The 24,355-nt window shown below is 52.5% G+C and overlaps 1 protein-coding gene across 1 annotated transcript in view; it reads right to left on the bottom strand.

The window, feature by feature from the left end:
- Nucleotides 1-2,960: 2,960 nt before the first annotated feature.
- SMARCC1 (SWI/SNF related, matrix associated, actin dependent regulator of chromatin subfamily c member 1) overlaps nucleotides 2,961-24,355 on the bottom strand; it is a 62,647-nt gene continuing 41,252 nt past the window's right edge. The window contains exons 23-28 of the mRNA XM_027668576.1: nucleotides 23,403-23,517; nucleotides 22,169-22,323; nucleotides 17,993-18,127; nucleotides 13,459-13,717; nucleotides 6,227-6,400; nucleotides 2,961-4,682 (exon numbers count right to left, since the gene is read on the bottom strand). Of these exons, the coding sequence (XP_027524377.1) occupies nucleotides 4,597-4,682; nucleotides 6,227-6,400; nucleotides 13,459-13,717; nucleotides 17,993-18,127; nucleotides 22,169-22,323; nucleotides 23,403-23,517 (924 nt within the window). The 3' untranslated portion in view covers nucleotides 2,961-4,596. The remainder of the gene's footprint in view (nucleotides 4,683-6,226; nucleotides 6,401-13,458; nucleotides 13,718-17,992; nucleotides 18,128-22,168; nucleotides 22,324-23,402; nucleotides 23,518-24,355) is intronic.

Below are 24,355 nucleotides of genomic sequence, written 5' to 3'. Positions count from 1 at the left end.
CATCCCAAGGGTGTCCCAGGAAGGAAGCACTGCATCCCAAGGGTGTCCCAGGAATGAAGCACTGCATCCCAAGGATGGAGCACTGTGTCCCCAGGACCAACAACTGCATCCCAAGGGCGGAGCACTGTGTCCCAAGGACAGAGCACTGCATCCAAGGACACACCACAGCACCTGCCAGCTGCATCCAACACCTTTTGTGTCTGTGAACGTGCCCAGCCTGCACAGGGGTGACAAATAAAACTGTCACGGACCGGGATAAGTCACCCTGAGCACCAGCACCATTCCCACACCTTCCTCCTTCCTGGCTGGAGAATCTGGTTTAGTACTTGTGATTTTGCCAAGAGGGCACTAAAGGCCCTTCAGAAAAGCTTTTTATCTTTGGGGCTTTGCTTTCGTTACTGCTGGAAATCCGGGTGAATCAGAGCAGCTGTTTCACAGTCAGGACAAGGAGTGAAGACACCACGTTATCCCACTGAAATGAAGGAAGAAGGCTCGGGAAGGGTGGAGGAGCTGAGCCCCTGCGTGCCCAGAGCAGGGAACACCCCCCTCATCCCTCCCACCACGGGTCAGGGGTGCTCAATCACCACCAGGGCTCTGGCTCTGGGATATCTGGAGGAGGGAACCCAAAACTGGAGCAGAGAGAGAACCAGACCTGCAGGTCACCCAAATCCATCCGAGCATCCTCCGAGGGCTGCGCCGGCTCCGGATCAGCGGGACCACAACGTCCTGGTCCCCAGTGCTGGGAGGGAGCCGTGGAATGGATCCTGCGGGGATCTGGTGGCTCTCCCAGCAGCACAGGGACGGGTGCCCCTCAGATCCCACTGGGCTGATCCTGCCCAGGGAAGTGACCACTCCAGATCTTTGCTGGCCGGATCAGCCACATGGAGCCCGATGGGCAACGTCAGTCCTGGCACGAGGGGACCACCAGTCACATCCCAGTGCTGGACTCCTGGGAGCACACCTGTAAGGCTGCTGGCTTTGATGGGCACCAGGTTGTTTTTATCCCACTGCAACTTGGAAGGACAGAAAACGAGGGATTTGGGGGGAAAAAAATTCCCAACAGTCACCCGTTGGTTTCCCGTTGCAGCCTCCAGGAGACGTCCCAAGGGCTCCCAGGGCTGCTGGAAAGGGTCCCTGTGCCCTGACCCCGGCAGCGTCCCGGGGTGCCAGTGAAAGGGGAAATTCCCAGCCGGGCAGCACAGGCGGCCGGGCAGGAGCTGGAGCAGACAAAGAGCGACTGTTCCTGGAGGGAGCTGGGAAGGGACGGGAAGGGTCTGGAAGGGACGGCCCTGGCACGGCCCAGCCCTTGGCAGGTCACCCAGAGCCACCCTGTCACCTCTTGTCTGGGGCACGTCTCTTCCTACGGGATTTGGGGGGATTATCCAGGGGATGGGCGCCGGGGTCAGCCTCATACTCGGTCCTGTAAAACCTCCCAAGGAGCTTCCAGCCTTCCAAATCCTTTGGAATGTTCTCGTGAGACAGGCACGGGGAGGAAAGGACAGCGCTGGGGGACAACATGCCCGCACACACTGGGACACCCCCCACCCTCTGTGTGACCCAAGGGGCATTTGTGGCTTTAAATCAGCCAGAAAAGCACAACCCCCAGCTTTTTTTGGCCCCCCAGGACAGCAGGAGGTTTGGTGAGTTATTGGGATGTGGGAAGCAGAGGTGCCAGTGCTGGTTCCCATTCCTGCTGGTTCCCATTCCCGCTGCCTCATCCCTGTGGAGCTGAGGAAAGAAACCCCCACGGACCATTCCCCCTGTCCAGCAGTGTCTGATCACTGGGATGAAGATACAAACCCTTCCCAGCTGTGTATGTTAGTGGGAGGGACAGGGAATTTTCTGGAGCAGGCAGAAGGGCTCATCCCAGGCAGGTAATTCCCTTTATCCTGATGAAACCTTGGATTCAAATGACTCCCCTGCAGTTCTGGAGCACACACTGAGCCACTTTGGAGCCCTGTCCTAAACCCGCCTTCAGGTCGATGTATCTGTGCCAAAAAGCTGTGAACAGGAAGGAATTCACTCCCTAACCCACTCTGAGCTCCAGCAGCAATCCCAGCCCTCATCCCATTCCCAGCCCAACTGTGGGGATCCCAACACCCACAGCAGGGTCAGAATTCCAGAATGGTTTGAGTGGGAAGGGACCTTAAAACTCACCCAGTGCCACCCCTGCCATGGGTAGGGACACCTTCCACTAGCCCAGGTTGCTCCAAGCCCAAAGATCCAAAAGCTCCTTCCCTCTCCTCCTTGCCCTGTGTGGGAGCAGCACTGAGGAGCCCACTGAGGGAATGTTCAGCAGGAGACCCCAGGCCATCCAAGGAGGAATTCCCAGTTGGGGATGGGGCTTTTGTGGGGTCTCCTGGACCCAGGGGTTTTCCTTCTCAGGGAACTGGGGACTGTGGGCATTATGGGATCCTGGAAAGAGGTGCTTCTTCTTCCAAGGGAAAGGCTCTCCCTGGGTGAAGCAGCAGGAATGGCTGGAATATAATCCAGTTTAATCAAAAAGTAAAACCCTCCTGGCAGCTCCAGAGCCTGGCAGGAGAGGAGGGAAGAGCATCAGAATGAACCCATCAGAGGAGTGGGTGGAGGAGCAGTGGGACCCCTCCAGGTCAGTGAGCCCAACCCTCTCCCCTTCCAACCTGCCACTTCAGAGCTCTCCTTTCAAGTGTGATCCAACTGGGAGCACGAGCCGGAGCCAGCGGGAAGCAGGAATCCAACAGCCACGATCCTGCCGGGCCTGGGCTGCTGCTGCACCTCATCTGCATTCATCAGGCTCTGAAAACCTGGAACAGCCTTTCCAAGGCAGCAATTCTGAGCGTGTGAAGAGCCTTCCCTTCCCTGCGTGGCTTCGGTGTCTCCTCCAAGCTCAGGCTTTGTGCTTGTCCCACAGCCCCAGATCACCCCGATTCCCAGCTCATCCTGCACACAAAGGCAAAGGAGACTCCAAAAACTCCACAAGCTTTGTACAAAAACCGCTTTTTTTTGCTTTTATTTCACAAAATTGGGTGGCTGCTGCAGGAATCAAACGGGCCCTATACAGAGATCAGGTGAAAAAGTCGGCACAAGGATTATTTATACAGAAACAAAACAGTGTCTGGGATCCAGGTCCTCGGCAGGATCAGCACTAGGACAGTAAAAAATAGTCTCCCCCTGGATCCCTGGCATTGATCACGCTAAAAACAACCTGAGGTTACTCTAAACTGGACTAAGGGCTGCCCCAGGAATCCCATGCTCACCCAAAGACCCTGGAGGGGAAGGAAGCCTTGGAATGGGAGGGGAGGCGGGCGGGCCTCGCTCCCTGTGAGGCACCACGGAGCCTGTGCTGGGAGCACCCGGCAAATCCTTTCTTCTTAAATGGTGGAAGTGGTTCTGGAGCCTCCAGAATTTTTGGGAGCCTCCCTCCAGCCCATCCTCACACCCCCTCACAGGGCCAAAAGCCACCCTTCCAATCCAGGAGCAGCCTCGGGCCCTCGGCAGGGAGCCCCAAACCCTCCCGGGGCAGGATGAGGCCGGAGAACCCGAACCACGGGCAGAGAAGGATTTTTTGCAGGATTTTTCTCCCAAGTTTTGGCAGCCTGGAGGTCTCATCAGGATCTCCCAGATCTGCCTGGTGAGGCTGTTCCCTCCCCAGCCTCCAGCCCCGTGGGAGGTGACCCCAGCTGTCCCCAGCTCCGCTGCCCGCCCCGGCTGTCCGCAGGAGGTAGTTCTGGCATTCCCATCCCAGCCATCCCAACCCAATTCCAAATTCTAGCACTTCTTCGCTACCTACTTTATCTTTTTTTTTTTTTTCCTGTTTTCTTCATTTTAAAAAGTACAAAGTATATGCTCCAAAAAGAGGGACTAAAAATGGGGGTTTATTCCTCAGTTGGCTACGGCACCGAACTACTCAGAGGGAAGGTCCAACTACCACCTCCAAAGGCAAAGGAAAGGTAAAAACTGGAGCAAGAAAACTCCTACCATTGAGTGGTTTTATTCCAATTGATTCACTCCTGGCTTCATTCACATGGATCAATATTTCCTGTAATAAGTTAGCGGGGCAGCCCCGGCCGTCAGGACCAGATATCCCGAGGGAACGCGGCTGCCATTCCTGCCCCTCCCTGCTCCCGCACGCCCTGGTTCCCCTGCTCTGCTCCAAGCACTGGTTTGGCATCTCAGCTCGGTGCTCTGCTCTACCCAGAGACCCCAAAACACTAAATCACCCCAGAGTGGGCTCGTGCCACGTCCTAAAGCTCAGCTCCTGCCCCCACCCTAAAACCTGGATTATTTTACCCTTCCCGGGAGAAGCCAAAGCTCAAAGCACCAAGAGGAAGGAAACCAGCGTGGAGCTCTGCAAGGCAAGCAGGCCAAAGGGGAAAGGACTTCCCACCAGCAACATGGAGGCACTCCTGGCATCCCTGATCTCCAGCTCTCCCAAGGGAATGCCAAGCCCTGCCAGGTTCCGAGCGGTGGGGAGGGGGAACGTAAGTGTGTGTGTAAATCACACCCACGGACGGGGAGAGGAGGTGAAACCCCCCCAGGGGACAGAAGGGAGCTGAGGAATTCCTTTTTGGTCACCACTGTGTTGCTGTGGAAGTTCCTTCCCTCTTCCTTGGCTGCTTAGGGAGCGGCTGAGGCCGGGGGGGCTCCGGCCGGAGGGGGGGTCACTCCTTCGGCGGGCGGCGGGGGCTGCGCCGGGGGGGGATCTGCAACAGAGCACAGGACACACTGTGAGCAGGACACAGGGGGGGCTGCACAGGGACCCCACAGCCCTGCCCAGGGGTCTCCATGCCCCGGAGACACGCCTGTCCCACGGGAATTCCGGCAGCCGGGACTGTGCCGGGAACGGCCCCGTGGGGTCACCTGCAGCCCCACTGCACCTCCGGGGTGATTTTCCACCACGTGGGATCTGTGAAAGAGGAAAAAAATTCCCCTGTTTTCACAGACAAGGTGCCAGGGATGCAGCCCAGCAGCTGGCAAAGTTCAGGCCAGGCAACTTCCAGGGCTGGAATTGGCACCTCTCCCCTCCCGGCTCCGCCCTCGGGCCCGAACTGCGGCTCTTTTGTGGTCCAGAGAGATGGAACAGCAGATTTTACATAAACAGAGCCTGCACTCCCCTCTGAAGGGTGGATGTAGGTTAAAAAGCAGAGGAATCCAGGGATGCAGCAAGAGGAGGGAAGAAAGCAGGGATAGGAAAGGGCAGCTTTGTGCCCAGAGAGGAGACACTAATGGAACATGACTGACTTGTTTAGTAGGGGAGAAAAAAAGGAGAAATTAAGATAAGGGAAGAGAGCAAACAGGAATATAACCTGACATGAGATATTCCCAGTGGTAGAGGCTCAGGAAAAAGGAAGGAAAACTAAGTAAAGCTGGAGGAGGAGAAGAATTAGAGCAAAAATAGCATCAGCTGGAGTATTTCCCACCAGGGCTGGTGAACACCAGTGAGTCACAGCTCCTGCAGCTCCAGCCAAAACGAGATGGGCTTTTCCCAGTGACTTTTTGGGAGAGTGATCCCAATTCCTGCTCCTCTGGGGACAGCCACACTGAGTGTTTCTGGGGTGCAGATTCCTGTGCTGAAGCAGAGCAGCAGCTGAGCCCAGGGGGGAATTAATAATGGCCAATTTATTGAGGGATCCCTGACTGAGAATTCCTCAGTAATTCCTCCCTGTGCCAGCTTGTCTTTTGCCTTCTGGCTTTGGCCACATTCTCACACTCACTCAAACAACACCCACACTGGGGCTCCTGACTCAGCTGCTTTTTTGGCTGCCATAAATCAACTTCATTTTTGTAGGTTTTACACTGGGAACGTTCCTTACATGGTTTATCTTCTGCCTCCTCCTAATCAGGACTTCCCTGTTCCAACTTCAGAGTGCCAGGTTTTCAGTAAGGAATTACTGAACTGGTTTCTATTCTGATATCTTTGATATCTGAGGATTTATGGTGAATTCCTGACTCTCCACTGAACCAGGAGAGGTTTTTGATCATCACTACTGAGCCTCAGTATCATTATAAATAAAAGAAGGGATGTTATAAATAAAATAAAGGACAATGGAGTGTGTTTGGATGCCCAGAGGGGAGAGGAGCACTTAAAGCTTCAAGCACATCCCTGGCACCCGTCAGGGCTGGCAGCGTGCACAGATCCCGCTACTCCCACAGGAAACAGAGGGGTTTCCACTAAAAATCACTTCCCCAGAGACAGAGGAGCCACAGCAGGAGCACCCCGAGGGTGCTGTGCTGGGGCTGCACTTACACATGCCGTTGGGAGCTGCCAGGGGCACCCGAGGTCCGATGAGGTTCCCGGCCATGGGCGCCATCCCGGGTGGGGGGGCCCCCCCGGCAGGGTGGATGTTGGCTGACACACTTGGCATCATCCGGCCTGGCAGGGGCTGCCCGGGCAGCATCGACCCTGGCCCTGGCATCTGACCTGGGAGGGGAGGGAGAGACACGATGGTGAGACCCTGGGAGTGGTGGGAAGGGAAAACCAGAGCGAGGAGCGGCTCCAAACACCCAGGAAAGGCCTCTTTGACCCCAAAGGCAACACATCACCCCCAGGAAGGGCCACTGGGCATCTCTGGGAACACTGGCACAAGTGGCAGTAACACAGTCAAACCCAGCATTGGCAGGGACCCCCCCACCAAAAGGCACCAGAGGGAATCCAAACAATGGGAAGCAAAGGGCCCGGGATAACCAGGCACCAAAGGAGCACCTGGTGGGAAGGAGCAGCCATGAAGCCTCACGGACTAATGCAATGGGAGAACTGAAATGATGCAGCTGGAAATTGGGCTGCATGGGAATTCCTACCATTATCCCCCTGTTTTGCTGGGAGGGAAGATTCCAACATTCCTGCTCCCAAACCAGCTGCACAAGGAACTGCTGGAATCACCCGGCCTTGAACACCTCCAACAACTGGGAGTGATGCCTTAAAACCTCATTTGAGAGATGATTTTGCACAATCCAGTTACATTTCCTTTTACACAGTCCCATGCAGGGACTGGACTTGAGTTGGAAAGCGGCGACTGGACACGGACTGGAACGGCTCCTTCCACCCCAACCCAGCCAGGGAGGGAAAGGAACGTGGTGACAGAACCTTCCAACACAAAAAAAGGCACCAGAGCCATGTGGTTCAAGCCAAGGAAGTGGGAGCTCTGGATTTGGGATCGAGTCAACACCTCAGCACAAACACTGTCAACTCTTTCTTAGGCTCAGCTTTAGAACAACAGCTCTGTGCCCAAGCATTGGCTTGGCTGCCCCTGGATCCCTGGAAGTGTCCAAGGCCAGGTTGGACAGGGCTTGGAGCAACCTGGGATAGTGGGAGTGTCCCTGCCCATGGCAGGGGGTGGCACTGGATGGTCCTTGAAGTCCCTTCCCACCCAAACCCTTCTGGGATTCTACGACTTCAAATCTCCCAATGATGCTCCTTGGGAAGCTCCTTCCTATCTGGACCAAGGAGTCTGTAGAGCTTTTTTCCCTCTGAAACCCCTGAAGGTTTAAACCTTAGCAGTGCTGCTGGATTGCTGCAGACTCCCACGAGCTGAGAATCTCCTCTGTGTGTGAGTCCAGGGTTTGGTGCCCGTTTTTTTGCCTTCCTGACACGGGATGCAACAACTTTATCTTAAAATTAGCTTAGGGAGCTTGCAGAGGAACAATCCTATCCCACTCCAGAACTCCTAAATGCTCAAGCTGAGAGTAACCAAGCAATACCCAACTAAACTGGGATTAAACACGGAGGAATTCCTGCCACCACCACAGCAAAACCAAAGTCCTGTTTCTACAGACATGGTTTTTTTTTTTTTCTATTTTAGAGAGTAACTGCTCCAAGACAGTGGCTCAAGCAGAAAATGTGGAAGTGTGACCTACATAGGGGGGAGAGCTTAGAACAGCAGCCGCAGGAAGAGATAAAGGCAAAAGGTTCAATAAAATGAGATTTAAGAGACTAAAAAAAACCCTTTCCACGTTAGAGACCAGGGAGGTTCCTGTTGCTCCAAAGGATTCCACTGCTACCAAACTGCAGCTCCACATTCCAGGGAAACGGATGAGGAACCACTTTTAAAGGCTCTCCAGGGTATTTATCTCTATCAAATGAGCCTCTCCCTCTATTAAATCAGCTCCTCGAGGGGCACGGGAGTGATAAACAGCTTTAGGGGTTGTCTCGCTGGAGCAGTGATGCACAGGGCTTGGAGCTGATCCAAACCCTCCTGCACACCTCTCCCTGCTCTCCCCCCCCATGGAAAACCTGCAGGCCCAGCCAGTGCCCCCAAAGGCAGACAGGATTCGGGGCAGGATTTGGGAGGGGACGTGCCCGGCTGACATCCCGCTCTCCCACCACTCAGTGAGCTGCTTCCCAGCCCTGGGCAGGAAGGAGCAGACAGCAGCTCCAGGGAATGCCTGCTGGCTCCATGCAAAGCCCAAGGTGTGCTCCTTCCCACCGGGAACATGGCTCACAAGAGCCGGGAATCACGGAATCCCAGATGGGCTTGGGGTGGAAGGGACCTTAAAGCTCATCCTGCTGCACCCCCTGCCATGGGCAGTGACATTCCAGCAGTGAATCCATCCATCCTTCCCTCCACCCTCCCTGGGCAGGGAGGGTGAATAATTAGGCCCAGGGATGGGGGGCAGGGAGTGGGACTAACTAAGCCCAGGGACTCACTGGGGCAGAGCAGTTCCCACTTCCCTCGCGTGCCGAGGGAGCCGAGCCGGCTGCGGGGCCCCCACGCTCCCCCCTTCCCATTCCCAGCCTCCCGGGAAGCACGTAGGAAAGCACAAAGGATGGGAGGGACCGCCTGGGGAAGCTGCTGGGGGTGTTCCAGCGGCGAGGGCGGCACCAGGCCCCTCAAATATTCAGGGATCTCCAGTAAAACCCCCCTGGGAGGAGCCGGGAGCAGCTCAGACCTCAGAGGAGCTCACGGACGGGGAGATGGAGACTGGAGTCACCCCAGCATCACCCACAGCCTCAGTGCAACCACTGCCCCCCGGCTCATTTATTCACTATTTTAGCCTGTAAATATTATAACATACAGAACATGTACTATTTTTATTTACCATTCCAGCCAAACCCACCAGATCCGGCCTATTCCTGCCCCTCTTGCCCCAGCAGGTTTTCACAGAGCAAAACTACACCAGGAGAACCCAACGTGGTGCCAACGTTTGAGTGTCACCAACCACCCTCACACCTCCAAACCCACAGCTGCACAGGGGTTACAACGCTGTGGATCAGCTGCAATCCCATTCACTGCCTGGACAACTTGGATTTCCTTTCATCCCACTGCTCCTGCTCCTCTCCAGCCTGCGAGCTCTGCACATGGAGGAGCTGTGAGCAGGGATTTCTTCCCCTCTGCCATCTCTAAATGCCATTTCAGAGCCTCTCCTCACGCTGTTCCCCACCATCTCCTCAGCTCTCGTCAATCACTCTAAGGACATGGGACGTGGCGCTCTGTTCACGGTCTGCTGCACCCACAGCCACTCTGCCAGGCACTTATTGAGGTCACAAACCTGTTTGAAAACATCACTGAGGACCAAGGTAGAGCCTGGAGTGAAACCAGGCAGCTGAGCAGGAAGCTGGGCAGGTATTCCCATGCCAGCCTGCCCTGGGGGCTGTGCTGGGCAGGCTGCCCTCGGGGCTCCTCAGTCACTGCTCAGGTGCCAGGGGTGTTCTGAACGGGGCACTTCTCCCAGAGCTCTTCTCCCAGACCAAGGGAAGCAGGTCATCCACAGCCTCCAGTCACAACTTTATCCCTGAAGGAGGAACAACACTGTGGGATTCACCACTGAGGTCTCTGAACTGGCCACCTCAGAGAGCAGGTTGTGACTGGGGAGAAGGTGAGACCCTGGGGAAAGAAACGGCTCCTTCTCCTTCCAAAAGCACTGGGAAGCTGCACACCAAGGAATTCCTCCCTGGGAGGGTGGGCAGGCCCTGGAATGGATTTTGCCCAGAGAAGCTGCGGCTGCCCCACCCCTGGAAGTGTCCAAGGCCAGGCTGGACAGGGCTTGGAGCAACCTGGGCTGGTGGAAGGTGCCCATGGCAGGGGGTGGGACTGGATGAGCTTTAAGGTCCCAACCCCAATAATTCTGGGATTCTGTGATCTCCCCATGCCCTCCACATTTTGGCACCTCCACCAAGGCTGCAGGAGCCCCATGGGCAGACCCACAGTGAGGGAACTCACAGGTGTGGGGTCAACGAGGTGAAGTTCCCCAGTTTGTTCCAAAGGATCCCAAATTAGCAACTGAGCAGCAGAAATTGCTCCTGATCTGTGTATGCACAGGTCTGTCAGGAGAATATTGGACTGTTAATGCTCCAAGACTCACAAGTACAATAAATACACCACAACACCACAACTGCCCTAGAAATGTCAGAGGAGGGAAAGTGTGCAGAACACAGGAGTAGTTCTGTGGGATTTCCCACAAATTCAACACGACCAACATGATGAGATAAAGGATTACTTTTTAATGTATATATGGGGGGGGTGTACATGAAGTGCTACTGCTGAGAGTGCCAACGTGGCAGTGAGATTTCTGGAGATGCCTCCATGGAATGAACATTTCCAGAGAGATTTGCCCTGTGAGGATGAAGAGTTCACAGAATCCCAGAATCATCGACGTTGGAAAAAGCCCTCCCAGCCCATGGATCTCCCCTGTGCCCCATCCCCACCTTGTCCCCCAGCCCAGAGCACTGAGTGCCACATCCAGGCCTTCCTGGGACACCTCCAGGGCTGGGCACTCCAAACCTCCCTGGGCAGCCCCTGACAAGGCCTCACCACCATTTCCAGGGAGAAATTCCTCCTGGTGTCCAGTCTGACCCTCCCCTGGCACAGCTTGAGACTTTTCTCAAGGGAAGCCAAACTCTGTGCATCTTGACCTGCCTGAACAGAAAAGCAGGTCCCTGGGAGTGAGGATCTGCAGGATCTGCAGGATCCCCAGGGTACAACTCCCACTCCCAGGACTGGCTCAGGGTTTAGGTGCTGAACCTGAGGAAATGCTGGACTTGGCCATTTTCCCTCCCTGCCCTCAAGTTACACCAACTCCACTGTGCAGCCAAAGAGCTTCGGCACCCGTGGACTTCCCAAGCATTCCCAACAAACTTCCACTGGAGAACTCAAGGAAACAACTCTTTTGCTCTCTAGGCAAGATCAGCTGGGATGTGGTTGCAGACACAGAGGGGTTTGCTTTGAACTCTGAAAGGGCCTCAAATTCTTCCCTTCACAAAAGTGTCAAAGCAGAAAACTGCCAGGCCAGGTGGAGGGGACAGTCCTGCTCCTGGAGGTGTCTGGGATGAGACCAGAGGCTTCACTGCTGTGGGAGCCAGGAGTGCTGAGTCTCATCCATCACTATGCTGCCCTCGAGCAGGGGAGGTGCTGGTGGAAAAGTCAATCTATCGACCAGCTTTAATCAAATGTGAGGCAGAGAGGCACCGACTAATTAACACAGACCCCCACTCCCTGACACACTGAGAGGGAGCACTGGGGCTGCAGAGCCTGGGTGGGGCTGCAGTAATAAGGTGTGATGTGAGCCAGGGCTGTGAATGTATTAGAAACAGAGTTTTCCTGGTCCCCCAGTGGATACAACAATGCATTTCATCCTGTTCCACCCCCAGGCTCAGCAGAGAGCTGTCCATGACAGGCCACCATTCCCCCCTTAAATCTGTTCTCAATTTCCCCTTTTCCCATTCCACAGGTCATTTCTCCCCTCCACTGCCACGTGAGCAGCCCTGGGTTGTCACTGCACCCCACACCAGACACACAGAGGTGTGATATTACTGGAATCTAAACCAGACTGCATTTCAGCACATCCCAGTTCAACTGCAGCAATAACCAAACCAGCTCCAAGCAGTCTCAGCATTTTTTGTACACAACAAAGTCAGGAACTCACCAACCCTTAAAACCAGAGTGAACTGGAGCATTTCCATCACAAGACAACTCTCACTGTCCTGCCCAATTAGCCCAATTAACATCACAACATCTGCTGAGTGAATCCAGCTCTCCTGCTGTGGAGATCCAGCTGGATCAGGTGCCTCCTGTTTTCCTGGTCACCTGCCCATCCTGCTGTTTTCCTGTGCCCTTCTGCTCTTTCCCAACCCAAACCCTTCACACAGAGCTTTTCCCAAGAGGAAAACTCACCCTCCTGTAGCTTCCTGTTGCCATGTCCTATTTTGATTATGATACCCCAAACTCTTCAGCTTCTTCAGAGGATCACTGAGGTTGGAAAAGCCCTCCCAGCCCATGGATCCCCCCTGTGCCCCATCCCCACCTTGTCCCCAGCCCAGAGCACTGAGTGCCACATCCAGGCCTTCCTGGGACACCTCCAGGGCTGGGCACTCCAAACCTCCCTGGGCAGCCCCTGCCAATGTTTATCACCCTTTCTGTGAAGAAATTCCTCATAAAAGCAGGAATAGCAGCAGCCCAGGCAAATTCTTCCCCAAGATTTTTGGCTAATAACCACTGGGATCTTGTTCCAGAGCAGTGGTTGGTCAGGTAGCTGAGGACTGACAACAACTCTTCTCCTTGGCTGTGCTCCACTCACACAACCAGGTCACCACGTGCCAGACAGTGCCAGCTGATTTTAAACTACCATTTCAACAACATCACCACCTGACCTCTCCACCTTCTGGAATCAGGAGTATCTCCACCTCTGGAGACACCCAACCCCCATGAGGACAAGTCCCATGCCACAGGATCCAACTGGTCCTGCTCCAAGCAGGAGGCTGGATCAGAGACTTCCAGGTGACCCCTGACAAACACGGTCCTGTGACTCCCAGCTGGCACCAAAAACATCCAAGGAGGACACAGCAACCTGTCCAGCTGGGTGTCCTGCAAAGGAAGTTCCTTAAGGAGCTTCCTGCCTCTGCCTCTTGTTCCAGTCCTTGCCCTTAATTTTTTTCCATGGCTTGGTGTGCCATGAACTGGAAGATTTGAGGAATGATTGTTTTTGAAGGAGCACCTCTGCTCAGATCACTGGGTATAAAACAAGTCTAAGGAAATAGAAACAACCTAAAATAGTCTGAAGTGATATTTAGGGGTTGCTCTATCTTTTTACTTTACTTTAGAGCCTGACTGTGTCCAGGCACTGAGACTTCCAGCCCTGCTGGGCAATCTGCTCCAGGGCTGACAACCCTCACAGGGGAACCAAGTGTTTCCTGTGGCCAGATGGCATTTTCCATGTTTTAGTTTGTGCCCATTGCCCCCCACTCTGTCACTGGGTACTGCTGGGGAGAGTCTGGGGCTCTCTCCTTCCCTGCTTTTGGGGTTCACACCCATCCATAAGAAACCTCCTCCCCAAACTTCATCCACACCCCTGGAACGGGGGTAAAAGCTCCAAAGTGAAGGTGAGAAGCAGCACAGCTCCCCTTTGCAGCCAACTGCCTGTGTCTGACAGCAGCAGCACTGTAACCCAGCCACACAGACCACCCACCACACCTGGCAGCACCTCTCCCTCTGGGCTCAGATCCCAGACAGTGATTAACTGCAGGAATTCCCTCCCTGCAGCTCTTACCTGGCTGGGGTGGGTGAGGAGGTGGCATCTGGTGGTGCATCATGGGGTACGGCGGGGGCTGCTGGTGGGGCAGCAGCCCTGGGTGTGCCCCAGCCCCGAGGGGGTTCATGCCAGGCCCGCTGGGGTGCTGGTGGGGCTGCTGGGGGTTCTGGCTGTGCTGCTGCTCCATCTGCTGCCGGGCCCTCAGCTCCGCGTACTTGAGCTGCTCCATGTGGAAGTTCTGCCGCTCCGTCAGCAGCTGCTGCCTCTGCTGCTCCAGCTGCACAGGGACAGGGGGAAGGGAAAGGGAGGCTGAGAATGGACATTTCAACGTGTTTGTGCAGAACACAGAACAGCTGGGGCTGGAAGGGACCCTGGAGTTCAACTCGTTCCGACCCACACCAAAATCAAAATCAGCATCAATGTCAATCCTACTGATACTTTTGGTGAAGGCTCCAGACCATTTTCCAGCTGGAACAGATGAACTCACCTTGTTTTGTCCTAAAATCTCCCGGTTATTGTAACTGTTACTACAACACAACTCGTTCCTCAGTGAGCACCACAGAGAATTCAGCCCTAACACAGCTCTAGGAGAAACTGGGGGGGTTCCTCTCAGTCTTCTGCATGTTGGAATGAGGGAGAACAGGAAATTCAAGAGATTTTCTAGGTGAGACCAAAGCAGAGCGTGTGTGCAACAGCAGGAGCTCAGTGATTCCAGGCAGGATCCCCCTCCACACCTTGAAGTGTAGGAAGTTTGTGACAGCTGAACAACAGTGAGTTGTTCATAATACTCATTAAGAGTATTATGTAAAAAAACTCAGGTCATTTAGGCCAATTGCCATAAAATAGGCTACTCTGATTAATTATGAAGCCACAGAGAGTAAGCAAGCCCTGAGCAACCTGCTCTGGTGGAAGGTGCCCCTGCCCAGGGGATGGAACTGGATGAGCCTGAAGATCCTCCCACACCAAACCAGTGTGGGATTCCACAAAAATACAAAAAAGCCACAGAAAATATTTCTTACTACTGAGCATTTGTGTGCTGGCTCAGTGTCCTGGCCCTGGCAGTGTGTGATATGTGACTTATTTAACAACCACTAACAGATTCCTGCATTAGTCCCCTTTGGAACCGGCCCGCGTGACTCGTTTACAAATATTTCATGAGCATTTGAAGGTATATCCATAATCCAGCTGGAAAGCAGGTTGCCAAGGAGACTCTCACCTAGCACAAGTTCTCCAAGAATCCCCAGGCTCCCCCAGCACTTTGTGCTGGGCCTGGCTGCTGCCAAGGCAGGGCTGGGAAGGGAAGGAGCACCACAGAGCCGGCATTGAGCAGCCCCAGATGGGCCGAGCTCATGAATAAAACATGCCCTGGCTGGGGGCTCCCGAGCTGGGGTGACAATGGCATTATTCATGCTGCCATGCCTCCTTTCTCCTCGGCCACTCTCAGGGCTGCTGGGGAAGAACTCGATAAAACCACCCCACCGGAGTAATGGGGCGTGTGGGGAAACATTCCAGAGGTGTCCAGCAGCTCCCAGAGGAATTACTGCAAATGACCCCAAACAAAGGCTTAGGCAAGAGTTTTTTACTCCTTTCATACCTTTCTGAATCCCTGCTCTGCTCTCTTTGTGGAACCCCATCCTGCTACAGCCTTTACAAGGATCCCCAAACAGCATCCAGTGCCTGAAAACCCACCTTGTAGTAAAGAAAACCAGGGAAAACTTCCTTTCTACACATTCCCCGCACTCAGGATGAGGAAAAACAGAGGGTGAGAGGAAAATAAGGCACATAAACACACGTTGTAACACGAGCTGGGCTTAAAACTGAGCCAAGTCTGAACACCTGGTTCTGCACCAGGTTCTGTCACCAGCTCAGACGTGGATTTGTGGGCACAGCCCCCAGTTGTGCCCCCAGAGTGGCACTAAAACGACTGGCAGGAACACATTTTCCAGGGAGAACTCCATCAGTAATTTGCATTTGCTCTCCACCTCTCCCAGCTCAGCCATTCCTGCAGCAGGAATGAGGCAGGGGTGACGTTGGGCACCTCAAAGATCCGTGTGTGTCACCTGTGTGTGTCACCTGTGTGTGACACCTGTGTGTGTCACCTCAAAGATCCGTGTGTGTCACCTGCACAGAGTCATGGAATGGCTGGGGGTGGAAGGGACCCCTGGAGATCACCCAGTCCAACCCCCTGCCAAGGCAGGGTCACCTGAGCAGGTGACACAGGGACGTGTCCAGGTGGGATTGGGATGTCTCCAGAGAGGAGACTCCACACCCTCCCTGGGCAGCTGTTCCAGGCTCTCCACCCTGGTGGAGAGAAGTTCTGCCTCAGGTTGAGGTGGGACTTGCTGTGGTTTGGTTTGTGGCCATTGCTCCTCGTCCTGTCCCTGGGCACCTGAGCAGAGTGTGGGACCATCCTGAGAGCCCTTGGGGATATTTGTGTGGATTGATGGATCCCCTCTCACCTTCTCTCCTCCAGACTAACCAGGCCCAGCTCCTTCAGTCTCTGCTCATCAGGGAGATGCTCCAGACCCCAGATCATGTCTGTGGTCTCCTCTGGAGCCTCTAGGGAGTAGAATCTCTCCACACAACCCCATTCAGGAAATCAGCCAAAATTTTGGGTAGATATTTATGAATATTACACTTGACAATCTTCCAATGTGCAACAGGAGGAATTTCTCCCTGGAAAGGGTGGTCAGGCACTGGCAGGGGCTGCCCAGGGAGGTTTGGAGTGCCCAGCCCTGGAGGTGCCCAAGGAAGGCCTGGTTGTGGCACTCAGTGCTCTGGGCTGTGGGACAAGGTGGGGATGGGGCACAGGGGGATCCATGGGCTGGGAGGGCTTTTCCAGCCTCCCTGAACAGACCCAGCAAAGCTCTCACGTGCTATTAGAAATTCTGGGTCAGCAAAGCTCCCCCACCAGGCCCCTGGTTTCACACAACCAGAGCTGGCAGCACTGACATTACTGAGTTAAACGCTGAATAAATGTGTTTTGCCTTAAATTTAACACCCTCCAGAGCAGCACTGATTCCTGTCAACACTCACAGTCCCTGCACCTTCCCTGCAGGAAAAGCCAGGGCAGCAGTAACGACACATTCACAGTGTGCAGCAGCACTAAAGAGGTTTTTTTGCTTTAATTATTCCCCTAAATATCCACAATGACAGGTGAAAAGACCGACTGTAACCACCAGGAAGCCAAGGGGAAAATCTGTATGCACATTTCTAAAAAGGAAAATGTCATACGCCTCAGAATAGAGAAAAACACCCCCTGTCACTAATGGAATATATCCCCCAAAGAAAGGAATCCACAGGGAACCTTTCCCAAAGAGCTGGGTCCATTTCCTGAGCTGCCAATCAGGGGCAAACACAGACAGAAACGGGGGAGGATGTGGAGCAATCCAGAAACTCCTGCTGACATCCTGCTCCAAGAGGAGACCACAGCTTGTCAAACTCTATCAGGGAACTCTGGACTGGGCACTGGGAAGAGGCTCTTCATGGAGAGGGTGGTTGGGACCCAGGGATGTGGTCATGGCATCAGCCTGGCAGAATTCAAGGGGTGTCTGGGTGATGCCCTTGGTCACATGGTTTAGTTTTGGGAGGTGAGGAGTTGGACTCCAACCTGAGATAGTCTGTGATTCCAATAATACCAAATGAGGGTGTAAATTCCATTAAATTCACATGGAAGAGCAAGTGTGGAAATTCCTGGAATTATGAATCAACATTTTCAACCCACCTATACAGTAACTGGCTTCTGAGGAGAACGAGGCAGCTACACAACACAAAAAATGGATTAAAAGTGATCACTCTGATAAAAATGAAGTTTTGAGTCATCTGTTAAGTATCTGGAGAGGAATCACTTCCCTGAAAGCCTCTTGCTCTGTATCTGACACAAACTCTCATAACTGCTGAGCAATCCAGCACTGACAGCCCAGACAGCACCTCTTCCATGTCCTGACCTCGCTGCTTCCTTCCCTTCTGCTGGAGCTGCTGCTGCCCTCTCAGCTCAGCCAAACCCATCATCATCATCACAGACTGAAGCTGTTACTCCTGAACACACCTCCTTCCCCCTCCACATCCCACTTCCAGGGCTTTCCCAAGGGCTGCTGAGAATGCCCCCAAAAAACCTGAACTTCACTGGTGGAACCAGGTCTGGGCTGGGCCTGGGAGGAAAGGCAGAGCTGCTCCCTCCCCTTGGGGAAGGAAAGTTTCCACCCATTTCACTCTTTGCAGGGAAAAGCTGCTCTGATGTGGGATAGAACCTATGTGCAAAGGCCACAGTGCCTGAAAATCCACCTTGTAGTAAAGAAAAGGCTCAACCCCACACCCCTCCTGGAGTCAGGATTAGGAAGCACATCCCTGACACCACCAGTGGTGCTTGTGGCAAAGAGAAAGTGCTGGATAAAGGGGGACACGGCTCAAAAGCCACTGTGGGAGGCAACTGTGGATTCTACCTGCAGGAGAGAGACCCCTCAGGGTGAGGAAGAGCTGGAATGCCCGGGTTCCCAGCTGCTGGCACACAGGGATCCCTGCAGGGGGTGGTTCAACCCCCACACCCACTTACTGCCTCCTTCTCCCGGTCCATGATGGTCTCCAGCTCCTCAAAGTGGCGCAGTTTGATCTCCAGCTTCTTCATCTGGGTTTCCACCAAAAGGGCCACCAGGGACTTGATCTTCCTCTCCTCCACGGCCGCCAGGTGCTGGGGGAGAACACAGGGTTGGTTTGGGGAACGTGGGCAGAAGGAAGTGTTCCAAGGGAAGGAACAGTCCAGCTCTGCCCATCCCATCCCACTCCTGCACAGAAAGCAGGGAATTAGATTATCAATCTTGTGCAGGAACTGGAGCATTATCGAGCTTTTAATGGAATAAATAAGTGTTAAGGTTTAACACAAGAGGTGTTTGGGATGCTCAGAGCAATCCAGCTCTGCCTCAGAGCCTTCCCAGCACTGGGCACAGGAGCACTTCCAGTGGGAATGGGAATGAGGGAGATGGGTCTGTTCCACGGGTCATCCAAAAAGCTCCCCCAAAACACTCACAGGAGGCTGTTCCCTGGAACAACCCCCAAAACACTCACAGGAGGCTGTTCCCTGGAACAACCCCCAAAACACAGAGAGGACTCTGCCAAGTCTTGGCCACTAAAACAGTTTTTTCTCAGGTTAAAGGCAAATTGATTCTTTACAAGGGTTTAGCTTTATCCATTTATATATGCACACTTAGACATAAATAATTCAGGGGATCTATATGTGTCTATATATTTATGAGACATCCTATAAAAGTGTTCACACTCTCAGAGTGTGAGAAGTGTGTTAATGATGCCTTCCACCAGTTTTTGGTAAAAACCTCTTGTTTAGAATGAAAATTCACTGCAAACACCCCCATCCTGTGCTGCTTGGGGGTTCTGCAGTCCCAGATGTTTCCATGCAGTGTCCCAGCCAAGCCCCACTGACATCCAAGGGCTGAGGGGAAGGAGGACTGGGCTGGCAGAAGGCGGAGGTGAGGGCTGAGGGGAAGAAGGAAAAAAGAAAAAGCTGGATTTTATCCAGCTCAAGCTGCAAACAGACTCATATTTACTGAGCTGGGCCCCAAACTGGCTCAGAACTGTGAGAAAACACTAAGTTGGAGGAAAGCAGCACTGAAAAACTCCCTGTAATCCTAATTATAAAGAGAATTTCTCCATATTGTTGTGTCATGTGACACATCTGTGACCCACCAGCAACAAAGCAAGGCTTCAGGGAAGCTGGATAATAAACATTCACACTCTCACTAAGGTGAATTTTCAGTCAGTTTGAGAGATTCAGGGTGATCCCAAGCTCATCCAACACATCCCTGTGAAATTCAAGCAGCTGTTCAGCTAAACACTGACCAAAGTGCTGCACACACTTGAAATAATGAAATAATGCTGGCAGGGCTAGAGAACTTAATGTAAATAACACTGCTCAGTGAAATAAACTCATTTGTCTGAAAATTCAGAGTGAGAGGAGCCCTTTGGTTCGTACAGAGTCTCCTGCCAGTCGTTTTGCCTCGTTTCACACGTGCACTTTTAACAGTGAAACCAGATGAACATCAAATCAGCAAAGCACATGATCAGGTAAAGGACAGGTCTCAAGACACACATTAGAAAGCAAATGACAATGGGGTTTTTCCTGGAGAGGCCCAGAGAGGCTGTTCCTCAGCCTGGCATCACCCAGGGCCCCACGTGGGCACAGACCACAAGGAAAAATCAGTAACACAAAATCAATGGGGATTTAAATTAAAACCCCAGCGCTGCTCCAGCCTTGAGTCATCACTGAGCAATGACCTTAAAGGGCTTTTCCAACCTAAATGATTCTGTAAAACAGAATCCCAGACTGCTTTGGGTTGGAAGGACTTTAGGAACCATCCAGTCCCACTGCCATGGGCAGGGACACCTGCCACTATCCCAGGCTGCTCCAACCTGGCCTTGGACACTTCCAGGGATCCAGGGCAGCCACAGCTTCTCTGGGCAACCTGTGCCAGGGCCTCCCCACCCTCCCAGCCAGGAATTCCTTCCCAATATCCCACCTAACCCTGCCCTCTGGGAGTTTGAAGCCATTCCCTGTGTCCTGTCCCTCCATTCCCTGTGTCCTGTCCCTCCATTCCCAGTCCCTCTCCAGCTCTCCTGGAGCCCCTTTCCATCAGTGGCTCCTAGGCAAGGTCTGCTCAATGCCAGCTACCCCAGGACAGGGATTCAGGGAATTCATGGGATCAATGCTGTGCAGGAGGTCAAACTGGGACCACATCAGTCCTTTGGGCAGTGGAAGGGATGGATCAGGAGCTCAGCAGGAGTTCTGCAGCTCAGCCCCAGTTGGAGCAGAGCTCAGAGCAGCAGAGGACATGATCCATCAGGGGATACTTCTGGACAGAAAGGAAAAACCACTGGGTTAGGAATCTGAGAGGGAAATGAGGAAAAGGGACTTTAATTCTAATATTTGTTCAGAAGCCAGACCCTGTAAAAACACACTTTAAACTGTTGCTCTGTATGTAACAGTCTCACTCCTGAACATACACACTGATCACCTCTCAAACAGCACAACTTCTTGGTGAAGCCACTGATCCCAAAAGACAAAACCCCCAAACAAACAAAAAAAACCCACCTCAAGATCCTGCCTCTAACCCTTCTCTCCTCAGAAGCCAACTGCAACATTCCTCTGATACAAAATCCCAAGGAAAACACCTTTTTGACAGCTTTTCACGTGACCAGGACTAGAGTTTATGATGAAGAATTTAATTACTCCCTCAGACAAGACACAGATCACCAAAAGCTTTATTATTGTCTGGGTTTTTAAACGAGTGGAAAGAGAAATCCCTGTTGGACCCGAATTCTCCTCTGAAGTGTCAACATCCTAATTACAACCCATTATTTCCTGTAATGCAAAGCTAAAATTCTCCCCAACCATTATTATTACCATAATGAAAACTGCCACCAGCCAGGTCCCTGCTCCCTGCTCGTTAGCACCAGGGAGGGAAGCAGGAGCTCAGCTTTATTCCCTTCCATAAAACAGACATTAAATTTCATGGTTCCTTATACATGAGCAGTTTTTTTCCAACTTGGCTGAGAATTTCTGTGAGTCTGATGAACTGCAAGCTCCTCTCAGGTTCAGGTGATGCCACAGTGATGCAAGAGGGAGCCAGTCTGGGCTCTGCACTTCCCCAGAACACTGAACCTCAGGCTCACCTGCAATCTGGGATTTTAATGGACACAAAGTCTGCTGAAACCTGGGATTTTAGAACCTGTTTTGAAAGGTAACAACTAAAAGATTCTCAATGTCCCGGGTTCAAAAGGGGGGACTGTGCCCTGACATCACCCACCATCTATGTTTGGGGGATGCAGCTGGGGGCAAGTGTCCAAAGTAAAGTTTGAAGAGTCAAAGGTCAGAGTGCAAAAGTCAGTACAATACACACCACCTCATTATATCCTGGAAATCCCTCAGGAATACACACCAGCCATGCTCTGCTCTTGGTGTCCATAAAGTAGGTGGACACGGAACATGGCACCAAGTCCAAGAGCAATTAAAACCCTCAACTAAAACTTGAATCCAAAGAAATTGGTATAGAGAAAACAGATTTTGAAAAAAAAAAAAAAAGATACTCTGAGAGAAATGAGAGCAGTGTGGTTCCTGCAAAAAGGAAAGGAGAGACAATGTGCAATCAGTAATTACAGGGTGAAGAAAAGCTGTCAGATGGGACCCTTGTTCAAACACAGCTCATTAGAGACCACAGACAAACACAAGTTTAGGGAGAGAAAGACAAGGAGGTGCTTTTAACAGACCTCTTAACAAGGAATCAAACCATTAAGTTGTCTGTAAAAACTGCAATGCCAGAACTGAACACCACCCTGTGCTCACAGAGCCCAAGGACAGGGTTTGTGTGGAGCCCCCAGAGCAGCAGAAAAGGCAAGAGAAGGTTCTCTCACCAGACCAACACCTTCAGCACTGCAGCCAGACCTGCCCAGCAGAGAAAAGCCCTTCCAAGAAACAACAAACACATTTTGGGGCTGTTTCTTAGGGATGTTCATCGATTTTTAACCATAAAAGCAGCTGCTTAAATTAGAACTGTCTGTTCTCTCACGTAGGGGTTCAAGCAGAAGAAAAGAAGGCAGCACTTGTGCTCCTTTGAGGTGTCAGGGATTGGGATGTGAACTCGGCTCTGGAACAAAGAGCCATTTCAGGCAGGGATTTGAGGGAGCTGGAAGCTCAGGCAGGGAGTGCTGGGCCAGAACCAACCTTGGCTTTGGTGGCAGCAGAGGCCAGGGCAGCAGCTGCAGCTGTGGCGACGTTTCCTTCCGAGATCTCGTGCTCCACTTTCTTCTTCCCGGCCTCGCTCTCTTTGTCTTTGCTCCCATCAACGTTCTCCTTGTTCTCCTCTGCCTCCTTCTCCTCTGCAACACATCCCCCCAGGCTGTTTGTGTGCTGCCCTGGGCCTGCAGCACCTCAGGGTGGGGAGGGCTCTCACACTAACGAGCCCCCTAATGAGCTCATCCCCAGTCACAGCCCTGCTCCCACTCAAACCCTGACAGGGACCCCCAATCTGAGAGGATCTGACCCAACACATGGGACAACTTTAAACACTTTCCATTCCCATCCTCTCAGTCCATCACCTGCCATCAGCTTCCTCTCAGTGTTTCCAAATCAACTCCACCATTACACCAAATCCAAATGCTCCTTGTTCTACCTGTGCTAAAAAACTGAATCTAAGTGCCAGGAAAAGACAATAAATGAATTCCCAACCCTGGAGTGTCCTAGGCCAGGCTGAAGCAACCTGGGCTAGTGGAAGGTGTCCCTGCCCATGGCAGGGGGTGGCACTGGCTGGGCTTTAAGGTCCCTTCCAGCCCAAACCATTCCAGGATTCCATGAGGCACAAGGGAAACATGTTAAAAATAAACAAGAATGAGGGTTTATGCAGAAAACAACATTACTCCTAAGCCTGTGAAAATCATCTGCATCACTTCACAGAGAAACTGAGCTAAAATATTAACTTTTAAGGGTAGAAGTGAACAGAAAATCATGGAATGGTTTGGGTTGGAAAAGACCTTAAGGCTCACCCCATTCCACCCCCCTGCCATGGGCAGGGACACCTTCCACTATCTCAAGTTGCTCCAAGCCCCATCCAACCTGGTCTTGAACAATTCCAGCAGTTCCACTTCTCTGCATCCAAAATGATCAGATGTTGTGGAATATGGGCAAAAATAAAATCATTTCTGTGCCCTCCAGGCACTTTGTTACTGCAGCTCCCTCTCTCAGTCCCTGCACAGAAAGCTCAGCTGAGCTCTACAGTGAGCTCAAGGAAGGATTTAGAGCCCGAATTTGCAGTGAAATTAAACCAGGCTCAGTTCCACTGGAGCATGAAACAGCCTGATGTGCACGAGGAAATATTTCCAGTTGGGTTTATGGTCTGTCCCAGCACTTGGGGAAGGCTGGTAAACCCAGCACAGCTCGAGGAGCAGCTGGGAACTGTTACCTGACTTGGGCTCTGCAGCCACTTCCCCCTCAGGCTCTTTTTCTGCATTTCTCTCGTTTTCTCCTTCTGGAACTTTCTCTGCTTCCTCAGTTTCAGCCTCTGCTTTGTTTTCCACCTAAATGGGATGAAAGATTGGTTGAAGAATGTCAGACAGAGAAGACATTCCCTGTTAACCTCATTTATAGTTTTCAAATTAATTCATTAAGGAAGAGATTAAATTGCAAAGGTTGGCTGCTGCTTAAGCCAAGTTTGACAAACATAACCCAAATCTGAATGAAAGTAAATGCCAAACTGGGCAGAGTCTGTCAGGTTTGGTGACCCAGGCCAACCCAGGCTACTCTGCAGGTACAAGAAATCCTGAACTAAGCTGGTGGAATCATGGAATGGCTGGGAATAATGCAGCTTTCCAAGCCCTGAGAGAGTCTGCCACGCATCTCCCCAAGTGTAGCTGGCTGGCAGAGAGGCAGCAGAACTACCTGGAAACAGTGAGAGGGAGCCCCAGGGCTGCACTAATCAGCCTCAGTAACTGTGTGCTAGCAGGCATTATCAACAGGCTGAAGGATAGTGATAACAAATTAATTTGATAATGATAATTGATGTCTAAATATCTGATCTGGATCATGCCCAGCATCAGAACACAAACACACATCCATGTCCAAGGGCCTGCCCAGACCTCCTGCCAGGAGCAGTTTCCCTGAGCAGCTCTGGAGGCACCTCAGACACAAATGGTGCTAAAACACTGATTATCCCAAACTCACCACTTCCTGGAAAGCCTTGATGGGAAGGGAATTTGTCAAGGATCTGTCAGAAAAACTCTTCCAGAGCAAAGAGCTCAGAGTGACACTTGCCTCAGAGCACATTGCAGGTCATGAACCACAAGGGGCCAACAGCCTTCTGCAGCTTAAATCTCCAATTCCTTAAATCTCCCATTCTCCAATTCCTTAAATCTCCCA

The sequence above is a fragment of the Corapipo altera genome, unplaced genomic scaffold (assembly GCF_003945725.1).
Source record: "Corapipo altera isolate COAL_440 unplaced genomic scaffold, ASM394572v1 257, whole genome shotgun sequence".
NCBI lineage: Eukaryota > Metazoa > Chordata > Aves > Passeriformes > Pipridae > Corapipo > Corapipo altera.
The sequence above is the reverse complement of the archived record's forward strand: the minus strand, read 5'-3'. Positions and strand labels throughout refer to the sequence as shown.